This window comes from Sciurus vulgaris (assembly GCF_902686455.1).
Source record: "Sciurus vulgaris genome assembly, chromosome: 2".
NCBI lineage: Eukaryota > Metazoa > Chordata > Mammalia > Rodentia > Sciuridae > Sciurus > Sciurus vulgaris.
Genome location: NC_136462.1, coordinates 181,685,404 through 181,708,461, shown reverse-complemented (window position 1 = coordinate 181,708,461; position 23,058 = coordinate 181,685,404). Strand labels below are relative to the sequence as shown.

General features: G+C 42.6%; 1 protein-coding gene across 8 annotated transcripts in view; it reads right to left on the bottom strand.

Moving 5' to 3' along the window:
* CEP250 (centrosomal protein 250) overlaps window positions 1-15,551 on the bottom strand; it is a 45,650-nt gene extending 30,099 nt beyond the window's left edge. For 5 of the 8 annotated variants that reach the window (XM_079128084.1, XM_079128088.1, XM_079128089.1 and 2 more), the window contains exons 1-8: window positions 15,205-15,338; window positions 6,182-6,470; window positions 5,633-5,689; window positions 4,700-4,782; window positions 4,330-4,495; window positions 3,538-3,644; window positions 3,067-3,318; window positions 1,486-1,582 (exon numbers count right to left, since the gene is read on the bottom strand). In XM_079128084.1, coding sequence (XP_078984210.1) covers window positions 1,486-1,582; window positions 3,067-3,318; window positions 3,538-3,644; window positions 4,330-4,495; window positions 4,700-4,782; window positions 5,633-5,689; window positions 6,182-6,367 — 948 coding nt within the window. In that variant the 5' untranslated portion in view covers window positions 6,368-6,470; window positions 15,205-15,338. Of the gene's footprint in view, window positions 1-1,485; window positions 1,583-3,066; window positions 3,319-3,537; window positions 3,645-4,329; window positions 4,501-4,699; window positions 4,783-5,632; window positions 5,690-6,181; window positions 6,471-15,204 lie in introns of those variants that run through there. The other 3 variants (XM_079128087.1, XM_079128086.1, XM_079128091.1) reach the window with 3 other exon arrangements.
* Window positions 15,552-23,058: the final 7,507 nt, after the last annotated feature.

Here is a 23,058-nt window from a genome sequence, read left to right as displayed (position 1 = left end):
TTAAGTGATTAAAAGCTCCAAATCCTTCCTAGGTTAGGGTTCTTGCTCTATCACTTACTAGCTTGGTAACCTTATGCAATTCCTTCTTTGAACTTTCTCTTAAAAAGAGGAAAAATTAACAGCAACTATTTCACAAATTCTTTTGGAGGCTTAAATTAAAAGCTGCACATAAATTCCTCAACGTGGTGCCTGATACAAAGCAAACACTCTACAAACATCAGATATTATTGGTTGGGGATGGTTGCTACCTCCAAACAGTAAATCAATGCCTGAGATCCAAGGCTAATAAGCCAGAGCCCCAAAGCTATTAATAATCTTGAAGACTTAAGATTTCCTCTCTTCCTGCTGTGCTTATGTTAGGCCTGAAGACACTGACCTGTAGTGATGTTTTCTTTGGTCAAAATTTGAATCAACATTTACAAATGGAGAGATCTTGCAAAAAATCTGAATTTCTGGCTCCTCTCAAAAAAGTTAATGAGTCACACCCAGCCCCCCATTCCTAGATGGCGATTATTTATTGAAGTTGAACAGAGTCTGCCTCCTTGAGATGAGACATTTATATAGCGTCCTGCATTCCCTGCCACTCTTCACTGTTTCCTTAATGCTGGACTCAGGTGTCCCCTGCTATGCTGAAAATTAAACAAGACAGCACTGGAAAACAAAAATTTCTACAACTCAACCCACTTCACTCATTTAATTCTAAGCCCCAGGAATGTCTAAATTGGCAAATTCTTGACAAAAAGAAATCAAGAAAGCACAGACAGAAAGTTCAGCTTCCAGGTGACCCCAGCCTGGATAAGAAAACTAGGGATGCAAATGTAGACAGGGGTATAGGAGCTGCCTAAAATCAGAGATCTGAAAATTCACAGAAATAAAGGGAAAAATGGAATCAAGCCAGCAACTTTAGAGAACTCCTTTGATAACATCCCTGGCAGATATAAGGTCAGTAACCAAAGCCTTGCTCCTTCACAGGACAGACCATTCAAATAGCTCTACCTATGAGCCAAACCTACTATGACATCTAGCCACTGATGTTGGTTTTGCCCTGAAAAACATTAAACACATCAATCTTTTTTCCCCAATGTCAGACTTCCATATGTGAAGGCAGCCACTATGTCTTTGCCAAGTCCTTTTGTTCCAGGCTAAAAATTGCCATATTACTCATTTGTTTCCCAGGTAACTTGCTAATTTGACAGTGTGTCTCTTAAAGTATATGCTACCTTTCTCTGAAAAGGACACATGGCATCCATATGCCATTATAATTTTCCCCAGGAAAACAGATGAGATAGTGAACAGTGAATAAAATTTATTGAATGAATAAATTCATGGGTTAATTGTCATATTCAACCAAATTTTTTTTTTTTTTTTTTTTGGCTTTGGAGAACTTCATCAAGAACATTTATTGGTATCTTGCACTACCTGTTTATAAAGGAACAAGGAACATACAAGCCCACTCCCAATTCTTTTCTAGAACAAGGGATGTACCAGGATCTCCATTGTCTCTCTCAGAGCCTTTAGCATCTTTTCATAATCTTCATTTTGCTTCTGAGAATGGGTCAGCAAAGCAGAGAGCTCGGTCACTCTAAAGAGAAGAGCATTGCATTGTCACCTAGGCATATTATAGATGCAGTTAGAGTTACTATGCAGCACACCCCAGGCCCCAAAGACATTCCCACTGCAGACCCCCCCCCCCCCCGAATCCCTTGGGCACCCCCAGCCCCTCTGTACTCCCTGAATACCACATGGTGCTGTTAGCTTTGAATTGGGAAGGGGGAGTCAAAAGTCACTCAAACACATGCAGGGATTTACCACATCTCAAGGCTGGAACACGTGTTTGGGGGCCAAGAGCTGAAGGAAAGCCCTGGCCAAGGCCCTTCCAGGCCTCGCTTGATCTTGAAGTCAAGCACCCTGAAGCCAATAAGAACATCAGAATTGCCACATGGGATAATCCCAAGGTCCCTCCAGCCCAAGGTTGTGACTCTGATAGGGAAAAAGGGAGATGATTGGGAGAGAGTACAGTTGATCTCCCTGATATTAATCTAAAGTCAAGTGATATCTGTATTGCTGTATCTTGGAGCCTAGTGCCTGGCATCATATGGGTGGCTAAACAAGTATTTCTTAAGTGAATATTATCCAGGAGTTTTTTTTTTGAAAAGTCTTAATAACTGTATTATGTACCAACTCCAAGAGCCTAACCCACTGTATGATCATTCATTTAATTATTATATCATTCAATAAACATTTATTAAGTGTCTACTATATGGAGATGAAGTACAAAGCACTATAGACACAAAACTAACTTACATGGTCTTTGTGCTTGTGTCAAAAATAAAACATTTCTGCAATATATGTATTTATTCCATTAATAGGTAGGAACCCAACCCTAGGTATGGGATAAAAACTTTGCCTAGAATGTCAATGAGCCTCTCTGCTTATGTCTTTGTCCTCCTTATCATCATTTAAAAATCCCATTTCATTATGAACCCAGAATTAAAATAGTTGGGCTATTGTGGTAGAGCACTTGCCTAACACACATAAGGCCAGGGGTTCAATCCCCAGGCACCACAAAAATAAATAAAGAATCAGCAAAGAAACTAAATAATTAATGTAATACAATGAGATCAATGTTGTAACAAGCAGGCCAAAAGACCACAGAGACAAAGTAACATAATAGACTACTGAATTCAGAGAAGGTTTTGTAGAAGAGGTGACATGTGATCTATGGCTTAGAGCGGAAGAAGGGAGGCATTCCAGGTCAAGGTCAGCATATACAAAGGCAGAGAAGTATGGCAGAGCTGGTTCTTCTGGGAATGGCAAGGTGTTGACAAAGGACAGAGTCATAGCTAGTTATATAAATCTACATGAGAAAAACTGAGCTACAAGATAGTCTGAGGGCAGAAGTCAGTGAAAGCCCCAACTATGGCACTGGTTTTCAAACTAGACTCCCTCAGCATATCTCTTTCCTCTCTCATGGTGGGAATGCTCTTGGTTTTTCCCCTACCTTTCTTTAACTAACGAGTGAGCTTTCCCTCAGTGAATCATTCCTCGGATCTCAGGCCATCTCACCGATCCTGAAGTTCAGCTTTCTCCAGATCCCCTTGGCTCTTCAGTTGTTTTAACTCCTGGCTCCTCTCATGGGCTTCCTTCTCTAGCTCCTGGGTCTTGGCTAGTAGGAGCAGCAGCTGGGGTGGCTCACTCCCATCCACTCTCCCAGATCCGTTGGATTCCCGAGACTGTGTTCCCACGGTCAAGCGCAGACAGCAGGTCAGCAGGGACCCTGAAAGCCTCGCATGTTCAGCCTTTAGCTCTGTCAGATCTCTAAGCACAAGCAAGGAAAAGAGCAGACTCCAATAGGGACCAAGGAAGGCAACTTGGCGATCAGGCCCAATAAGCCTGAAGGGCAGATATTTGAAAAATCACCTGAAATGAACAATAGCACTCCCCCATCTCCACCTGATTCCCCTTCTACAGCAGTCCATTGCCTGAAGTTCAGAATCAATAGGGGTGAACCTCCTCCCTTCTTATTCCCACACTGACCTGTCAGTAGCTGACTTCATTTCCAGGAAGTGGCGTCGGAAGGTCACCACCTCCCGCCATAGATTGAGAAGGCGACCATGTTCCCCCTTCAGATAGCCCTTGAAGAACTGTGTGTTCAGAAAAACCCCAGTCATACCCAAGCTCAGAGGACTATCTTTTGCCAACACAAGAGTCTTGGATTCCTCCTGACTACTGGGGTGAAAGAAAGAACTCTGAGGTCAAAGGGCCTTGGATGGTAAATATCTTTCCCTGGGCAATCAGATGGGGGCTATTACCATAAACTTATAAGGAGAAATAAGTGATCTAACATATATAAGTCACCTTGCATAGAGCAAGGGCTCAAGAAACTGGTTTCCTTTAGCTGGGACCTGAAAATTCCTCAGGGTTTAAAACTGTCTTTTCTTCTCCATTTAACTTAGTAACTACCTTCATGGCATCTAGTTATGCAGATATCCAGATGAAGGGGACCAGTAAACTTTCAGATCCATTAAAAACCAAAGCTAGTCATTTCTGCAAGAAGAGAGGTGCTTTGAGTGTCATGCCACCTGCCAGCAAGGCCTATACTAGGCAGGTAATGCAGAACTAAGAAGAAAGCCTAACAGGGCAGAGCTGATAGCATAGGTCTGGTTAGCATGAGCAAAACTGTCAGCATGGGTAAGGACAGTCAGAGGCTTTAATGACAACAGCACAGTTTCCATACAATTCCTGAAGTTAACCCCTCCCAGCACTGACCAGGGCAGCACTCAGAGTGCACAGATCTCTTCTCACAGTTCTGCTCTCTGTCCTTCTTACCTCCTGCTCCATCCGCCACTGACTCTCCTTCCTTATTAGCTCATCCCGGGCCCGACTCCAGTCCACTGTCAATTTTTCCATGTCTTCTCGAAGGGCTTTATTCACCACATCAGCTTTTTCCATGTGCAGCCGAAGCTGAGTGTTTACTTCTGCTAGACTTTCACACCTGTACTGGGGAGGGGAAAGAGCAAGTGCAAAATAAAGGTCTGAGCCAACCCTTGGACCTCTTGAGACTAAGACGACAGTGACTGGAATTTTCCATGGCCAGGATGATTCTAATCCATATTAGCCTTCAAGACAGAGTTTTTTTCAATCAGACTTCTCCATTCACTGGCCAAACACTCAGGTTGGAAAATATGGGGTCCATCACCTCTGTTGTTCCTCGTCCAATCGGATTAGCAGATGTTCCAGGTTTGGCTCTTCCACACTTTCCCAATGCTGAGGAATTGGTCCCTTTGCCAGAAAGAAACAAGCCTTATTCACTTCCAAAGAGAACATCACTCAAGCCTCTTTTTATTCTTTCTCCCCTGTGTTAGCAATTTGCTTTATTTTCTCAATCACTACATCCTGGAAGCAAATCTACTGCATCCATCTTTCCAAAAGTGAACCAATAACCTGTCCTGAAAGATTTGGTGGCAAAAAGAAACTTGAACCTAAGAAGCATAAGATTATCATTCACTAATGGCCTTGATTTCTACTATAATAATTTTTGGACCTCATGAAGTCACTTAATTTCTTGGTGCTACAATGTCTTCAGCTATAAATTGAAAGTAACATCACTCCCCTCAGAAAGTTGTTTTGTAGACTAAGTGACATAATTATACCACAATCCTTAATGGTGCCCCACCTGCAAAGAAGGTGCTCAATATGTTTTAGTTCTTTCCTTCCTGTAACAGAACTTTCCTGAGGTGAATGTGATAAGGTGCCTAAGGGAGCTGGAAATAAGACAAATGGGTCTTTCAAAGCCAGTTCTGCCCAGCCAAGGCACAAATAAGCTCCCTCTAGTTCAGACATGCTTTCTACCACAGAGAAACAATGACACCTGCTGGCTGAAAGATGCATTTCTTCCCTGTAATTTCACATGCCCATTCTCCTAAGTACCTTGAGAACCAAGGCATGGAATCTCATAGGCCAGCAATAGCTAGGTCCAAGGAACAATGATGTTGATAAAACTCTCAGGGGCTGAAGACAGACTGCTAGCATACACCCCTTATCACATTCCAGCCTCCCTTAGTCAGAAAATAAAGTCTAACAAGTCCATTTACTAAGGGCTCAAGGGAGCATGGAACTCAGTCTCACTTACTCCAGTGGCTTCCAGCCGCTTCTCCAGCTCTTGGCACCAGCTCCGGTACTGCAAAACCTAAGGCAAAGGCAGCACACTCTAGGCAACTTGTGACCTTCTTAGCTCAGCCTCCCAACTAGCTGAGATTACAGGTATGCACCACCATGCCAGCTTCGTTGGGAAGCAATTTATTTATGAATGGATGGATGGATAGATTGACTGACTGACCGACCCAGGGGCGCTTAACTACTGAGCCACATCCCCAACCAGAGTCTTGCTGAGTTGCTTAGGGCCTCACTGAATTACTGAGGCTGGCTTTGAACTTTCGATCCCCCTGCCTCGGCCTCCCAAGTTCCTGGGTTTACATGTGTGTGCCACTGTGTGAAAGTCATTTTTAAAAGGGACACAATCCATACCTTGGAGAGTAGCTGTGAGGATCAAAGAAGCTATATGTGAAAGCTGGATGGTCTGGATCCTCACCTTACCAAGCTAGGTATAAACCATTCCCCCCACCTGGCTCTGCCTCTTCCAGTCCTTATCCTGCTCTCCCCAGAAGGGAAGGTGCCTCACCTTGGCCTGCAGCTTCCTCACAAGGGTTGCTTGCCTTTGTTGTGCCTCCTGGAAGCTCTTCAGTTTCCGCCAGGAGACTACCTGGTTCTCTGCCATCTGCTGCTGTAGTGCCAGCACTTGCTCCTCCAGCACAAGCTGCAGTGGCTGGGGCTTCATGTTGTTTAATCTGGTGCTTCCTGTCTCCATGGGTGCACCAGAGAGTAAGTCCACAGGTTCCTATGCATCCAGAGGCTGTTTGCTCCCAGCAGGGTCTCTAGCCATTGCTGTACCACTTCTACTTCCTCTTGAGCTGTAGACCAAAGCACAAATGAAATTGGAAGAACAGTCCAGATGACTCAAATTTACTCAACAAACTTGTATTAAGTACGGCAAAGCTTGGTTGGACAAAATAAACAGGTTCTCTTACTACAGGACTCTTCAGAACTTTCAAGATAATAAGATGGAACCAGAAAAAATGGTAGTGCCTAGAATCCTAGCTACTTGGGAGGTTGAGGTGGGAGGACTGTTTAAGTGCAGGAGTTCAAGTCCAGTCTGGCCAACATAGCAAGACTCCAAAAAAAAAAAAATGAAGACGGATTCCAATCTCTAAGAGTGGGCTCTGATGAGCATCATTCCCCAAATTTAATGGATCATGAGACAAGCTCACAGGAATAGTGCTTCCTGACATACCTTTGGAACTCTGCACTAAACCAAGGGCTCCTGGTTTACCACTGCATCCCTAGTATCCAGCATAGCCATGAAGACATTTGTTGACTGAATTACTGAAGGTGTTGTTAGTCTGATAAAGGAGACAGACACAAATAACTACAACACATTGAAGCATGTGCAATAATAGTGCAGGTTAGCATGGAAAAAAAGAGAAGTAATTTCACCTAGCTTGGGGGGCTATGAATCGTGTGAATCATCATCATCCAGGGCTTGTATCAGTGGTTGCTTTAGTGCTTTACGTGCACTGTGTCATTTTGTCTACGTAAAAATCTTGAAACGTTCTGAGGCTTTCCTACCTCCCTTCACCACATATACTATCTAGCTCTTTATACATGGATGAAGAAACAGAGGCTTGAAAGATCAAGCAACTTGAAATGGGTCACACGGCCGACTCCCTGACAAAGAAAAGGGGTAGCTGGTGTTTCAGATAAGGGATCCAAAAAGAAAGAGAAGGAAAGGTTGAGTGCAATGGCACATGCCTATTATCCTGGCAAATCAGGAGGCAGAGGCAGGAAGATCACAAGTTCAAGGTCAGCCTAGGCAATTTAGTTAGATTCTGTTTCAAAAAAATGCAGGAGGTGGGGTGCTAGGAATGTAGCTCAGTGCACCATGGGTTCAACACCCAATATTGGAAGAGAGAGAGGGCGGGGGGGGGGGGGAGGGGGGAGAAGAAAGAACAAGCTGCACTAGGATACTAAACCATCCTCACCTGCCAGGAGCTGGGATAAAAACAGGGCAATGAGCCACCTGCAGGCAGGGGCAGTCAGCCTAATGGTGACCTTTGGAAACACCCAAGAAAAGGGGAGGCATGGTAGCAAAGAAAAATCTGAGGGGCTGATCCAAGCTCTTCCTCTAATGGACTGTGACCTCAGGCATGCCACTTTTCAGTCCCTTTGTTCAAAAATGAGGACATTCAGTTAGATGACCCCTGAATTTCTTAGGTCTCTAAAACTGATAATTATTCTACAACCTGCATAGGAGAGATCAGGGAGTTCCTTCATGTTATTAACCATGCAGGGTTAAGGAATATCTGTATCTCCAACTACTATAAAGAAAATTGATTATCCAGCAAATGCAAATCTAGCATTTACATACACTAGAAGTTTCAAAGGCCCCAAATCCTTTCATGCCAAACTGTAGATCTACATCTTGGCTCAAATGCCACCTCCTATCCTATTCTCCCAGAAGGAAGTTACCACTTTCATAGCTACACACACACATGCACACTTTCTCTCTCACTGAAATACACATATATTCTAGAATATATATTCTAATGTTCACATTATATTTTATCTTCATTATTTGTCCATCTTCTAATTTGTGAGTGCCTCAAAGGCAGGAGTTGTATAAATCACTGTAGTTGTCAGCAAGTTGTCAACAATGCATAATCAAGAAATGTACGAGAATATGTGATAGATCTTCTGACAGATCTAAATCATAGGCCAGAGATCACAGATCAGTGTTCTGCTGGCTCTTTTCAACCATTATGTAGACCACACAATGATTTTTTTCTTTCTTTTTTTTTGGTGGTGGCACTAAGGATTGAACACAGGGTCTCTAGTGATAGCTAGGCTATCACTCTACCCCTGAGTTACATCCCCAACCCTTTCTATTTTGTTTCTGAGACAAGGTTTTGCTAAATTGCTGAGGCTGGCCTTGCACTTGCAATCTTCCTGCCTCAGCCTCCCAAGTAGCTGGGATTATCATGCATGTCACCACCCTGCCCAGCTCCATACAAAGATTTTTAAGAATTCAATTTAGTGTCAACATTTACAATTAGGGGAATGTACATTAAAAACCCTTATTCCTGGGCTGGGGTTGTAGCTCAGTGGTGGAGCGCTTGTCTCACATGTATGATTGCCTCACATGTATGAGGCACTGGGTTTGATTCTCAGCACCGTATAAAAAATAAATAAATAAATAAATAACATAATGGTATTGTGTCCATCTAGTACTAAAATAATTAAAAAACAAAAATACATATTTCTGGCTCCTTTGGAAAATTAGAATACTACAGACCCTTGAGCCATATTCCCACAGTGGAATGACCCAAGTTGTAGTTGAATAGTGCCTGTCCCCTTTGGATAGGGCACATACTCTCTGGTTCGAAGTTTCTCTGTCCCTATGACTATTCTCTCCCTCCCACTGATAACAGATTTCAGTTCTCATTTATCACTGTACTTGTGCTATTGTTTTTCTTAAGAGTCACAGAGGAAAACTCAGTTTACTAATTTATATGAACTCCTGAGCAACTGAAATCACCTGAGTCTGCAGAACCTCTCCTGGGCAGTAAAGAATAAAGCAGTGAGGGCTGGAAATGTGGCTCAGTGGCAAAGTGTCTGCTTTGCATTTGCAAAGCCCTGGGATCGACCCCATCCCCCCCCCAAAAAAAAAAAAAAAAAGATAAGAATAAAGTAGTGAGAGTAGGGTGGCACCAGTGAAAGCCTGGTGATACCCACACCCCAGGCTGACCTAATTCAGCCTTCCCCAAGTTACAAACATCTTCTTTTCTGCCCTTCCTTTCCACCATGGCCACATAACCATGAAGTGCTAGCTCTGCAGAGTCTGATGGAGTGCAAGCCCTCTCCGCTGCGTGGAGGCAGACCTTCCAGGATTTCTGCCAACACTCTACCAAACAATAAGGGCAGATCTGAGTTGCTTCAAAGGAAGTCTTTTTTCTCTTAATACTGCAAAGGTTGAGCCAGGCTTTTGCACATGGTGTTTCCGAGGCCCAAAGGCTCCCTTGCCCTTTGAACTCTATCCCAAATTACCAGATTGAACCATATGAAACTGCTGATATTTGCTCCTTATTTTTTCACCTACAGAAATGGCAATTTCCCATACTTTAATGTCTCTATACACAACCTTGTCACAGTTCCAAAAATTCTTATTTAATCTTCTTTTAGGATAAGGTTGCCAGTAACATGCAAATATTATTTGGGAAGATAACATTGGTAATACTTCAACAAAGAAATGAAATTATTAAAAAAATATGAAATTGCAGATAATTAAAATATTGTAGTGCTATGTAGAAATTTAGTATAACCCTCTCATTTTACAGATAAGGAAACAGTTTTACAAAGATGAAATAAGTATATTTTACTCATATCTTGTATATATGCCCCACTTGTCACAAAGAAAAGATTGAAAATTGTAGCAAGTAATACCATACTAAAGTAGATGTCACTAATAGGAGAAACTGGGTGCAGGGTCTACAGAAACTCTCTGTACTATGCTATTTTTCTATAAATCCACAATTGCTCTAAAAAATAAGTTTATTTTTAAAAATGACTTGAAGTGTTATGATTAAAACAACAAAAAAGGCCAGGTTTGGTGGCATACACCTGTAATGACAGTGATTTGAGAGGACAAAGCAGGAGGATCACAAGTTTAAGGCCAGCCTCAGCAATTTAACAAGGCTCTAAGCAACTAAGCAAGACCCTGTCTCAAAGTAAAAAATAAAAAGGGTTGGGGATGTGGCTCAGTAGTTAGGCACCTCTGGATTTCAATCCCTAGTAACAAACAAAAAACAAACAAACAATTAAAAATCTGAAATTCACTAAAATAAGAATAAAAAGGAGGAGACAGAAAATTTACATCAGGGAACTTTCTAAAATTGAGATTTAGCTTTGAGCTTCCTAGAGACAGCTCAGCATTCTTTTATTAACATTTCAGATTGCCAGGGAATACACTAGCAGAGTGCCAAATAAAAGGTAGGAAAAGGAAAAGGCCAACAGACTGCATTCAATTGAGATAATGAACATCCAGGTAGTCTGTAAACTGTAAGCCACTGAATAGGACTTATCATTACTGTAGGAAAAGGGAACAGATTTACTTCTACTTATGAATTTGTTTATACCATAAACACTCATGAATTCCAATAGGAATTCAAGAGTCTGATGCAGTGGTACAGAAATGAGAACGTTCTGTTTTTGTCAAGAAACAGATTGGGAAGGGCAGCAAACTCAAGACCAAGAGCCACCTGTGGACTTAGGGTGGAAGGTGGCAGAATAGTGATATGAATAATGTATTTAGTCTGCTCTCATCTAAAGTATTCCAAAAGGAGTTTAAAATTAAAGTTTAAAAGAGGAGCAACTCCACCTAAACTTAGAGTAGAGGAATAAATGCTACAAGGACGAAGAGTAAGACTGTAGTTATTAAATATAATTTGGCATTTATGGCAAAAAAGAAAAAGCACTTAAGGACAGAAACATTTTATTTCCTGAGTAAAAACACTAGAGATATTTGTGTACAGACACCCATTTCTGCTGCTGCTTCTTTTTCATTTTTGGTATTGAACCAAAATACCAAAAATGGATTGAACCTAGGGGGTCCCTTACCACTGACCTACATCACCAGCCCCTTTTATTATTTTATTTAAAGACAGGGTCTCACTGAGTTGCTTAGGCGCTCACTAAGTTGCTGAGACCGACTTTAAACTTACAGGCATGTGCCACCGAGCCCAGCCCCATTTCTGCTTCATATTCCAGGAAAAAAAAAAAGTGGGCTGGGGTTGTGGCTCAGTGGTAGAGCACTTGCCTAGCATGTGTGAGGCCCTGGGTTTGATTCTAAGCACCACATATAAACAAATGAATAAAAATGAAGGCCTATCAACATCTAAAAAAAAAAAAAAGCATGAAACTCCTTATATAAATTGTACATGTGGGATGTTTCTCTGTTCTCTTCCCCCTTATCTGGCCTCTTGCACTCAATCTCTGTTGCTGGTCCCTCTTTATCTCCAAAATATCTGAATACTGGGGATCCAGGGCTCAGATGTTAGACCTCTTCTTCTCCTACATTCATTTCCTAGGTAATTGCACCCTGTTTCAAGGCTTCAAATAGCACCATAACCCTCAAATACACCCATAACCCTCAGGGTTACATCTCCAGGCCACACCTCCCTCTGGAACTCTGCCCTGCTATATCATAACCAAACATCTGTTTAACTTCTCCAAGTAGATGCCTAGCAGGCATCTATCTTAATTAACTTATCCAAAAGTAAACTGCTGCTGCTCCAATCTTTCCTATCTTTATGTAAATGGCAATGCCATACTTCTGGCTGCTTAAGTCAAAAGCCTTACAGTCAGACTTACTCCATCTGCCATGCCCTATAACCTGCATATCAGCAAATCCTGTTGATCATACCAGATGCCCTCACTGCCACCATCCTGAGCCAAGCCACTCTGTTGCCTGGTGTGGTGGCCTTGAGGTATGCCTACAAATTCTGTGATACTCTTCCTTCAAGAGGTAACACCTAATTCTCTCCCCTTCAGGGCAGGCTGGACTAAAGTGGAAATGACCTCTAAGACAAGGTCATACGTGGTACTATGGCTCCTTGCTTGCTTACTGTCTTTCTCTCAGTCTCTGATCAACCTCTCTGGGGGAAGCCAACTGTTCTGAACTGAGGACACATAGGCACCTTATTGAAGAGGCCCATAGGTAAGGAACTGGGCCTTCTGCCAACAGTCCTGTGAGTGAGCCAGATCACTCCAGCCCAAGTCATCAGTCTGACTGCAGCCTAGACCCTAAACCAGAAAGAGCCAGCTAATCCACACTCAGAGTTTTGATCCACAACAAATGTGGGAGACAATAAATGACTGGTTTTTCTTTCTTTCTTTTTTTTTTTTTTTTTTTTTTTGTTTTGTTTTGTTTTGTTTTGTACTGGGGATTGAACCCAAGGGCACTCAACCACTAAGTCACATCCCCAGTTCTTTTTATATTTTAGTTAGAGACAGGGTCTTCCTATGTTGCTTAGAGCCTCACTAAGTTGCTGAAGCTGGCTTTGAACTTGCAATCCTCCTTTCTTAGCCTGCGGAGCTGCTGGGATTACAGATGTGCACCTGGCTAATGACTGTTATTTAAACTGCTTACTTTTGGGGTAGTTTATTGCACAGCAACTGATAACTAATATATCTGGGTTACTGCAAAAGATTTCTACGTGGTAGTGATGCCTCTTAAATGTTATTGTTTCTCAACAGAGTAATGAGAATTCTTTTAAAATATAACAGATGATGTCACTCAACTCTCTACCAAAATCCTTACCATGGCCTACAGGATCCTATTATTTGATCCCAGACCCCCATTGTTTTAATTCTACTTCCTATTCCTCTCCCCTTTGCTCTCATCCCTCCAGTCACACTGGTCTCCCTGTTGTGCATGCTTGGAACACACCAAGCCTTCTACCCATCTCAGCGCCTCTTCTCACACTCATGTTCATGATTTGCACCCTTACCACCTTCACGCTGGTCTCTGTTCAAGTCACTGCTCAGTAAGTGGTTCCTAATCATATAAAATACCATCACTTCTCCACACATGCTGGTATTTCTACTCACCTTACCATGCTCATTTGTCCCTATCTAATTATTATGTAATAACCTACTAGCGTGTAAATTCCACCAGTACAAAAACATTGTTTTATTGGATGCTTGTGTTCTCAGTTCCTAAAACAATGCTTGGTATATAGCAGGTACCCATTAGATACTTAACTAATACAAGGACATTAGGTAACATGATCTGTATTAACCTCAATAATCTTGCAAAATGCTGACAGTTCTGTAACCACTCAAAAAGCAAAACCCAGAGCTTATACAGTTGGTACATCACTTTACTCTCACAATAATCACTTGCAATCTTCATTAATTAAAAAAAAATCCTTACAGCCTGATATGGTGGCACATACCTATCATCCCAGCAGCTTGGTGGGCAAGAGGCAAGAGAACCGCAGGTTCAAAGCAAGGCTATAAGCAACCTAGTGAGTCACTGTCTCAACATAAAAAATAAAAAGGGCTGGGGCTGTGGATAAGTGGTTACGTGCCCTGGGGTTCAACCTCTGGTAGAACAATAACAACAACAACTTAGAGATGAGATTATGGTCCTCATTTTATAATCAAGAAAACTAAGGTTCAGTGGGCAGGTGTGGTGGCTCATGCCTGTAATCCCAGGAATTTGGGAGGCTGAAGCAGGATTGCAAGTTTCAAAGTCAGCCTCAGCAACTTAGCAAGACCCTGTCCCAAAAATAAAAAATTAAAAGGGCTGGGGATATAGCTCAGTAAAGCACCCGTGGGTTCAATCCCTGGTACTAAAAAAAGAAAAGAGAGAAAAAAAAAAAAAAAAAGGTTTCAAAAAAATGGAAGGGACATAATTGGTCAGCAGCAAAGCAGACACTGAACGCAAATCTGATTTCAAATCCTATGTGCTCTCCATTACACTACTTGTCTCCTAAAGTATAAACTAGGAAACCATAATTCTAAGGGTCACTTCATAAAGGGTGTGAAATAACCACATCTAGGCCTGCAGTTTTCTGAGGGAAAAAGAACAATGAAAGGTAGAATGTGATGGAAAGAACTGTTAAATCAAAACGACTTCAGTTCTAGCCTTGGTTTTGTCATGAACTCACTCTACCAACTTGGGAACATCAATTCTCCTTTCAAAGACTTCCCAGTTAAATGTGAATCACAATATTGGCCTTCATAACGCAAGGGGCTAATATAAAAATCAGTTCAACAGTCATTTACTAAACCCAAAGGCAATGGAGTGAAGTTATCACATGCCCTGCGGACAGTTTCCAGCCCCACTCAATTATTACTTGTGAGACTCAGGCATATCACTCACGGAGTGCCTCAGGTTCTTTACTGGCAAAACGTGAAGCCACCGAACACATCTCTAGATCTCTGTAAAGATCACAGAGACCTTTACACATGCATTTAGGAGAACCTGACATTTTACGACTACTCAGTAAATATTACCACCATCACGTGCTAGGTCCTGGAATACAAAGACCAAAAAGGCAAAGCATAACTTCCAGAGACCGAGCTCGGAGTGTGAAAAGGCAGAAAGGGCGATTCGGTGCAGTGCGCAGAAAGCTACGAATCGAGGTTAGCCGTGCCTGACGAAGGAGGCTGGGAAAGGCTTCCAAGAAGTGCTATTTGAGTTGGGTCCCCAAGAAAAGTTCCAGGGTCGCGCGGTAGGGCGGTGGGTGGGATTGGGCTTTCGGACAGATCACTTGCAAAACCCGGGGGCGCACGGAGTGAGATGGGCGGGAAAGCGCAGTGAGTATCCCGACAGCCCGGCGGTTGAATACCAAGGCTGGAGGTTCTTTCTGTGCGGACTGGAGCCGAGTGGTGGCGGCAGCAGGAGGCTGAGGCGGGCCAGCCAAGGGGCCCTAGGACTGGTTCCAGCCCCTCTCTGGGCCTCGGGTCCTTGAGGGAAACCGGAGGCCGCTGTCCAAACGGGATTCCCGCGGGCGCCCCAGGCGGGCCGGCCCCTGGGCCTCGGACCGTTAACCCGGGTACCTCCCGCCTGCCCCTGAGCCCCACCTCACCGCGATCAGCTCCGGCGGATTCCTGGAGCGCTGCTCAGCAAAGCAGCGGCCGCAGCAGCCGTAAGGCCGGGCCGGGGGCGGAGGCCCTCCCGGCTCGCGCTGAGGGGCCCGCCCCACTCAGCAGCTCACCTATAGGCCGACTGCGCCAGGGTTGGGCCTCCCGCCATATTGGGTACTGGCAGCAGGCTTACTCGAGAGGCCCAGAAGGAAAGCGGGGGTTATATTGAAATGTAGGATCCCTCGACAGAAATGGAGACAGCCAGACCCTTTGGATTACAGCAAAAGGCATTTCGAGAACAAAAAAATCTAGTCTCAGTTATCCCCCTGGTTGGCGTCGGCGTTACATACTGCGCATGCGTAATAAAAAAATTCACTTAGTTCGAGACGCGCCTGCGCACCGCTCTACTCACTAACCCGCGCAGAATTCCAACTGCGTGAGAAATGAGCGAACCAGTTCCCGGCTCGCGGTAAAACCTGCGACCATGGTTTTCTCCCTTTCGAATCCTGATGCTCTGGGCAGCTCCAGGCAATACAACATTTGCAGCAGAATTACTTAGTGTCATTTGGAACACTCAGCCCTCTACATGTCTTTGCACAATGTTTCTTTTGCCTGAATGGCCTCAATGTGACCAAAGAGCTACATACATTTAGTCTCATTTTCTACGTAAACGAGATTCACTCCAAATTTTTACCCCTTCCCCATGACTCCGGCGTTATTCTCAAAGCATTTTGTGTATCAAACATCAATGCACTTTCTTAGAGCTGATCCCCTTATTTGCCTTTTCCATTCAGTGGTTCTCTTGATTTTTTAAATAGGGATCGAAATCAACAAACCCCAGGAACTTCTACCCCTTAAAACCAAAGGTGGAACCAGTAATCTGTGTTTTAGCAAATACCCCATGAGTTTGATGCATTAGGTACACATTTTGGGAAGCACTTTACGTGATTGTGAGCTCCTTGAGGATAAAGATTATTTTTTGACCATTTCTGCTTCCAACACACAGCACAAAGCCTGGTATGAGAGAGATGCTCATTAAGTGTTGAGTGAATTAATGAATAGCAAAAGTGAAATAGGCAACAGGTCTCTGATCAAGACAAAGAAAACCTAAAAGAACACTTTGTTAGGAGCTACATGTATTTCTCTCATGTAAGAACTTCTTAATATCTACTTTGCAATAAAGAGAAAGTGGAGTAAAAGGAGATAGGGAAGGGAGAACACTGATTCTGAAAAAGCATCTTCTTGAGAGGGAAGAAGAAACATCTTCAGGCCCTGGGCAGAAAAAGCTGTAAAGAATTAGTGGTGAGAATCCATCCTAGGGAAATAATCCACAACAAGCCCTGTACAAGAATATTCCCTGCTACAATATTTGGCATGGAGAAAAACAAAACCACATAAATGTGAAACATACCATACTTTTCTGTAGCAGGACTTTTGCACATACTTTACCCTCTACCTAGACCACCCCCGCCCCCCAACACCACCTCTTGGCTTCTTTTTCAGGTCTCAATTTAAATATTTCCTAAGTTAAGTCTTTCCTTACCATGCTATCTAAAGTAAAACTTACCCTATATTTTCCATGATAGTTTTCTGTTTCTAACATAGCACTTTCTAATTATTTTATTTGTTTACCTATTATCTTCTCACCACCTCTGAAATTTAAGCTTTATGAAGTCAGGAGTCTTTGACTTATTCCTAGCATTCAGCACATAGTCTAACACACAGTGGGTGCTAAATTGAAGGTTATTCACTGAATGAATGAATCAAGTCAACCTAAGTCTTAAAAAATTTAATGACATAAAATCCATCGCAAAAAATCCAATATATATTAAGGCTATCAGGAGTAAACATAGGCTTCAGACTACCAAAACATACCAACAAAGGGGATTAACTCATTCCCTTATTTGTTCTTTTACCCAGAAAATATCTCTTGAACATGTAGTATGATTGAATAATAACACAATGTATAACAGCAAGTTGGAAATTGTATTAAAACATAATAAAGTGGTACAACTGGGTATTGTCCAAAGTAAAGCAAGAAAGTAGAGTTGCTGATGCTAGAAAGTAAGTAACATTGCCCCCTAGAGGTTCTGTAGGCACAGAGAAGGCATCAGCCTTCAAATGTTCTGCCAAGTACCAGGAACATTTGGAACATATAAGAGTTCATACACATCACTTGAATTGTTTGGAGAGCCCCTGATAAAAGACTTCAGACACAATTAAAGTCTGGCCATTTCAGACCTGTCTAATGAACCAGACTGGGGAGGAGTCCTCAAAGGAGGCTGGGTTGGAGAAAGAGAGAGACAATGGATCATTTGAAAGAAAACCAAACTTGGCCCCTCCAGGTGAATTGGGCTCTTTCCTTTGCATCCTAAATTCCATCTCTGGAAATGTGCCTTATAGCCTGACCCTCTCCGAAGACTCTACCATTGACCCTGCACCCTAGCTTTATTTATTATTTTATATTCCTCCCACCATATGTGCAGAGGAAACTAGACTAATTGATTTTCTTTTTTTTTTAATTATATATATGAAAATTCAAAGTGAGGTGCTAAATTATCACATTTTCCTAATTGTTTAAAATCTGTTTTAAATTTCTTAAACCTTTATCTATTACAAGAATATAGAGGAGTCAAGAGGCTTGGGGGATAGATAATTTATATACCAATATTTCTGACTGTAAGTTCTCACCCCTCCTTGGGGAAGATTGGTGGGGATGCTACCTTAAAATATTCCAGCCAACTGATTGAGGAAAGGGGGTTCCACAAGAATTTGAGGTGCCAAATCCATCACTGTTGTAGCTGGGAGGCATAGTGACTGGGCCTGCTTCCTGCCTGGGAATCCCAGAACCAAGAGACAATACAAACCCACTCACTGCATTAGTGGCAGACCCAGGAAACTCTGTGGGGTTTTGCCTACACTCCCAGAATTTAAGTGAGTGCTTTCTGAAGTCCAGATGTGGGCTGTGAGAGAGAGCCTGCACAGAACCACTCTAGGTCCCGTTCAGTAGGGCCTCCTAGAGGGCCGAAGAGGCCCCAAGGATAACAATCCAGACAAATGAGCACTGGTAATGGAGAAGTCTTTTGCTAAGGGACCTGTAGAAAAGGAGCCCAGCAGGGAACTACTGAGAAGCCTAAAATCATTCCACAACATTTTGATGGTGGACAGAGACAGTGATGGTCATCTGTGAGACCCAAAAGCACAAATTCCGCTACAATCCTTGATTTTTCCTACCTCCTACCCATCTTCCTCTCTATGTCAATACCTTGAGTGTCTGAAGTGAGCTGAGGGTGGCAAAAGGGGAAAATAGAGGGAAACAACAACAACCATTTCCCACTCACTGCAAGCAAAGTTTTAAGCAGAGCTGGAATACTGAAAGGAAACAGTCTCTTGCAGTAAATTGTTAACAATTTGCTGTTCTCCATCTGAGTCCACTCACGCACCATTAAACAAATATTGATTGAGCACCTATTATATGCCAAATTGTAAGCTAGACACTAGAAGGTATCCAAAGACTAGTAACCTGTGGACCTAGTCTAGTTCACAGACTCACATGGGAAGTAGGCAAGGAAACAAATATTTCTCGCACATGCAGTGTGTTAAATTCTATAAGTGGGGAGTGGTCTGGCTTCGGAGGGGTGGAGACATTATGAGTTGATTGAAAGGGTAAAAATGCTGAGCAGGCAAATTGGGTTCCAATCAGTATGTGTGAAGGCACAGTGGTGGGCAAGAGTGTGGGATGTTTGGGGCATGCTGGGAGTTTTCTCTGGAAACTCCTTTTGCCCATTCCACCACGTGGTTGGATTGTCTCTCCATTTGGATTGGCTAATCAGACAATAACACAATCCCCTCCCTCGGCTAGATATTTGCTTCCTGCTTCTAGGCAGGTCTTACTCCAATCCCAGACCCTTCCCACAGACCAAGTCAGGCTCTAAGTGACCAGCTCACCCAAGCTTGACACTTCTTTAAGGGGGTGACCTCTTTTTGCCACTGTTCAGGACTTGCCATAAAGGAATGGTCAGTCACAGTTCTCATGGAAACAGATTGTCTCTTTCCTCAAAAATGGGCCCCTAATATTATTCAAATCTGAGAATTTATCTGCTGCCTTGTGTGACACAGCAACTAAGCTCTAAGATTCTGGACAGGAGTCTGGCAGAGGAATATAGTGGAAAGAACACTGGACTTGGGTCAGACACACTCACCTGGGATAGAACTCTCGCCTCTGCCTTGTGTCCTTCAGCAACCCACTTCTCTCTGAGCCTCAGATTTTTTAGCTACCAAATGGGGATTATAATACACATCTGCTAGGGTTCTTATATACAAAGTAGGAGATGGAATTAAATGGAGAGAGGGAGGAATGAAAGAGGTCCCTAGCAAGGATCTGAAGTGTCTGACCTCAAGAAGAAAAACAAGGTTTCCAGGTCCCTAAGTATTAACAATGGTCACCCTCAGGGAAAGAGAGTGGGGTGGGTGGGGCAAGCAGAATTTTCTTTTTTAATTCAATAAATTTTTATATTAGTTCAAATTTTACAATGAATATTCCTTAATTTTGTAATTGAAACATATACAATATGGGTATCATACATAAATAAATTTTTTTAATATATTTTGTTTAGAGACAGGGCCACACTGAGTTACTTAGGGCCTTGCTAAGTTGCTGAGGCTGGCTTTGAACTTGTGATCGTCCTGCCTCAGCCTCCTGAACCAAAAGTTTTTGTTTGTTTGTTTGTTTTTGGTACTAGGGATTAAGCCTAGGGATGAGTTACAGCTGAGCTACAATCATAGTCCTTCTTATTTTTGTTTAGAGACGGGGTCTTAGTAGAGCTGGGGATGTGGCTCAGTGGTAGAGCGTTTGCCTAGTGAGCATAAAGTGTTGAGTTCAACCCCTAGTACCGAAAAGAGAGAGAAAGAGAGTCTTACTAAGTTGCTGAGGCTCTTACTAAGGTGCTGAGGCTGGCTTCAAACTTGTGATCCTCCCATCTCAGCTTACTGAGTTGCTGGGATTACAGGAATGTGCTACTGCATCCAACCAAAACAACAACAACAACAAACATTTAAAATTTTTATTAATATATTGCATAAAAAGTCGTCTAAGAGGCCAATATGAATGATTGCTTCTGGATTGGAAGACCTGGGATCTGGGCAGGAGGGACACTTTCACTTGGACGTTCTTTTACCAAAAAAAAAAAAAAAAAAAAAAAATTGTTTTTGTAGTTGTAGATGGTTTATTTTTATGTGGTGCTAAGGATCAAACCCAGTGCCTCACACATGCTAGGCAAGTGCTCTGCCACTGAACTACAGCCCCAGCCCCTATACATTCTTTTTTGTTGATGTTATTCTGGTAATTGAACCCAGGGCATCTCGCATGATAAGCATGCACTCTATCACTGAGCTACACCCCAGCCCTCCCTGTGCTTTCTTTTGTAGTTGGAATTTTTTCCATTATGAATTTTTATTACTCTTTTTTTCTAATGTGTATTACTTTTTAAAAACTAAATTTTAAATTAAAAAAAATATTTATTCTAAAGAATAAAGGTGAAAAAATATATATTTTTTAAAATTTCCCAGTCCCCACAACAGATAGAAACTCACATACACTAACAGAATTTCCAGTTTGTAGTATTATAACCTGTGACAGGCTCACTCTGACACAATGCAGCTCTGGAAGACACCAGCAGGGGGAGTCATTCAGCATTTGCTCTGACCAGTGGCTGATCCTGAAGAACTTAAAACACCACAAACCAGAAGGATGGTTGGGGTGCTGGGTGAACAGAGGCAGCTCTCCTCTTGCCAGGATTATCTGAACTCCACTTGTTGGGAGCAAATCAGGCCTCACAGATGAGAAGGAGCACAGATGGAAGGTTAGGAAATTGGGGCCCTCTCCCCAGACAGCCCCTACCCTGTACTGTGGGAAGAACACTGGTCAGTCAGGTGCCTGGGTTGTCTTAGCTCTGTCATTACAAGCTGTGTAATCTAGTGCCAGTCACTTCTCTGCTCTGAGACTTGATTTTCTTATTTGTGAAACAGGACAATACTAACAATGCAAAATTTTTTTAGAAAACCATAATTTATGGAGTATCTCTAATATACTAGTCATGGAAAGAAAGGTGTTTTACGTATATAAATACACTTAGTTCTTTGAATGATTCTGTGAAACAGGTATTTTTATCCTAATTTTATGGGCAAAGAAGCAAGTTCAGAAGTCATTTTCTAACTGTAAATGATAGCAAATATTTACATAGTACTATGCATGAGTCTGTTCTGAGAACTTTACTCACAACCAACCTATGAGACAGGTATTCTGCAAGGGATATTATTATTGAACTGAGACACAGAGAGATTAAATAATTTATGTGAGATTACACAGTAGGTAAATTGGGGAGCCAGGATTTGAAGACAAGTAGCTGAGTTCTTAGCCCTTATTTTACCTGTCTCCTGCTTAACATCTTCCACTGGATTTCCCATTGCACTAAAGATAAAATGTAGCTCCCTTTCCATTGTTTGCAAAGCTACACATGATGTGGTTTCAGCACAATTTGATTTCATCTCCTCCACTCACCCCCTGGCTTTCTCTGCTTTGGTCACACCAACTTCTCTTGGTTCTTTAGATGTGCCCAGCACATTCCTATCTCAGGACCTTTGTATCTGCTGTTCCCTTCACCTGAAATGATCATCCCCCAGAACTTATTATGGCTATTCCCTTACTAAATCCAGGTCTCTGTGCAAATGCAACCATCTTGCCCCTACTAGTGAGGCATTGCTATCTGAAATAGACACCTCTTTGACTTTGCTTAGTTTTTCTACACAGCCCTTATAATTCTCTAAAATAATGCATAGACTCATCCACCATCATGAGAGCACAGACTTTGACGTCTTGTCCACCGCTGTCTAGCCAGTGCTAATATCTGAGGCCTACCATATAGTAGTCAACTAATAAATGTTTGATGAATCATTAAGCAAATAAATGAATGAATATCCAAGATCACCTAACTGGTAAGTGGCAGAGCTGGGACACAAACTGTGTTGTCTGATCCTGGAGCCCTTTGCTCTCATCCTCTGTGCTATGCTGGACTGACTCCTGGAGAGATGCTAGGAGGTTCAGCTGGCATAATGAATGTGACACCTCTTTGAAAATTGCCAAGTGCTTGAAAAAAGCAAAGGATTCGCTATTTTCTCCCCTACTAATACTCTGGCTTACTGACTTTATAAGGATGTTTTGTGGGGTGCCAGTGAGATAATGGATGGGGAAACATTTATAAGAGTTAAAGGCTCTGCATGGTGGAAGGGACCATAAAGATTATTTCCATGCCAGTGGCTTCCCAAGGCTCCCATCCTCTACCTCAAGCTTGACATTAATATTGTTGACAGGAGAGGGGGAGGGAGTGGGACCCAGGGGACCAGGGACTCTATGTCCCAGTAATTAAACATGTCGGGACTGAAGTACTGCCAATGGCAGCATCTGGTTGCAATTACCAGAGGGGACCAAAGTGATTAGTCACCTTTATAGTGAATGCCAGGCAGGAACCCTGGGCTTCTCCCCGGAGAGGGCCTTCCAAGCAAGCTCAGAGTTGCTTTCCTACTCCTACCCCATTCCTGGGAGTTCCCCACTCCTCTGACATTAGCCACTGCCCTGAGACTCCTCCATGTCCCCAAAGTCCCAGCCCATTGGGTGAAACCTTTGCTGAAAGTCGATAACACCCTAACATCCACCGCCACCCTATCCCATCTTATATTCCTAGAAGCCAGAGTAGGATTCTTAGTATAAAATGTATTGAAGCAGAAATAAGCTGTCAGAAAGTAATTTAACTTTTCTGAATTTCACATTATTTATCTGTAAAACAGGAGTACTAA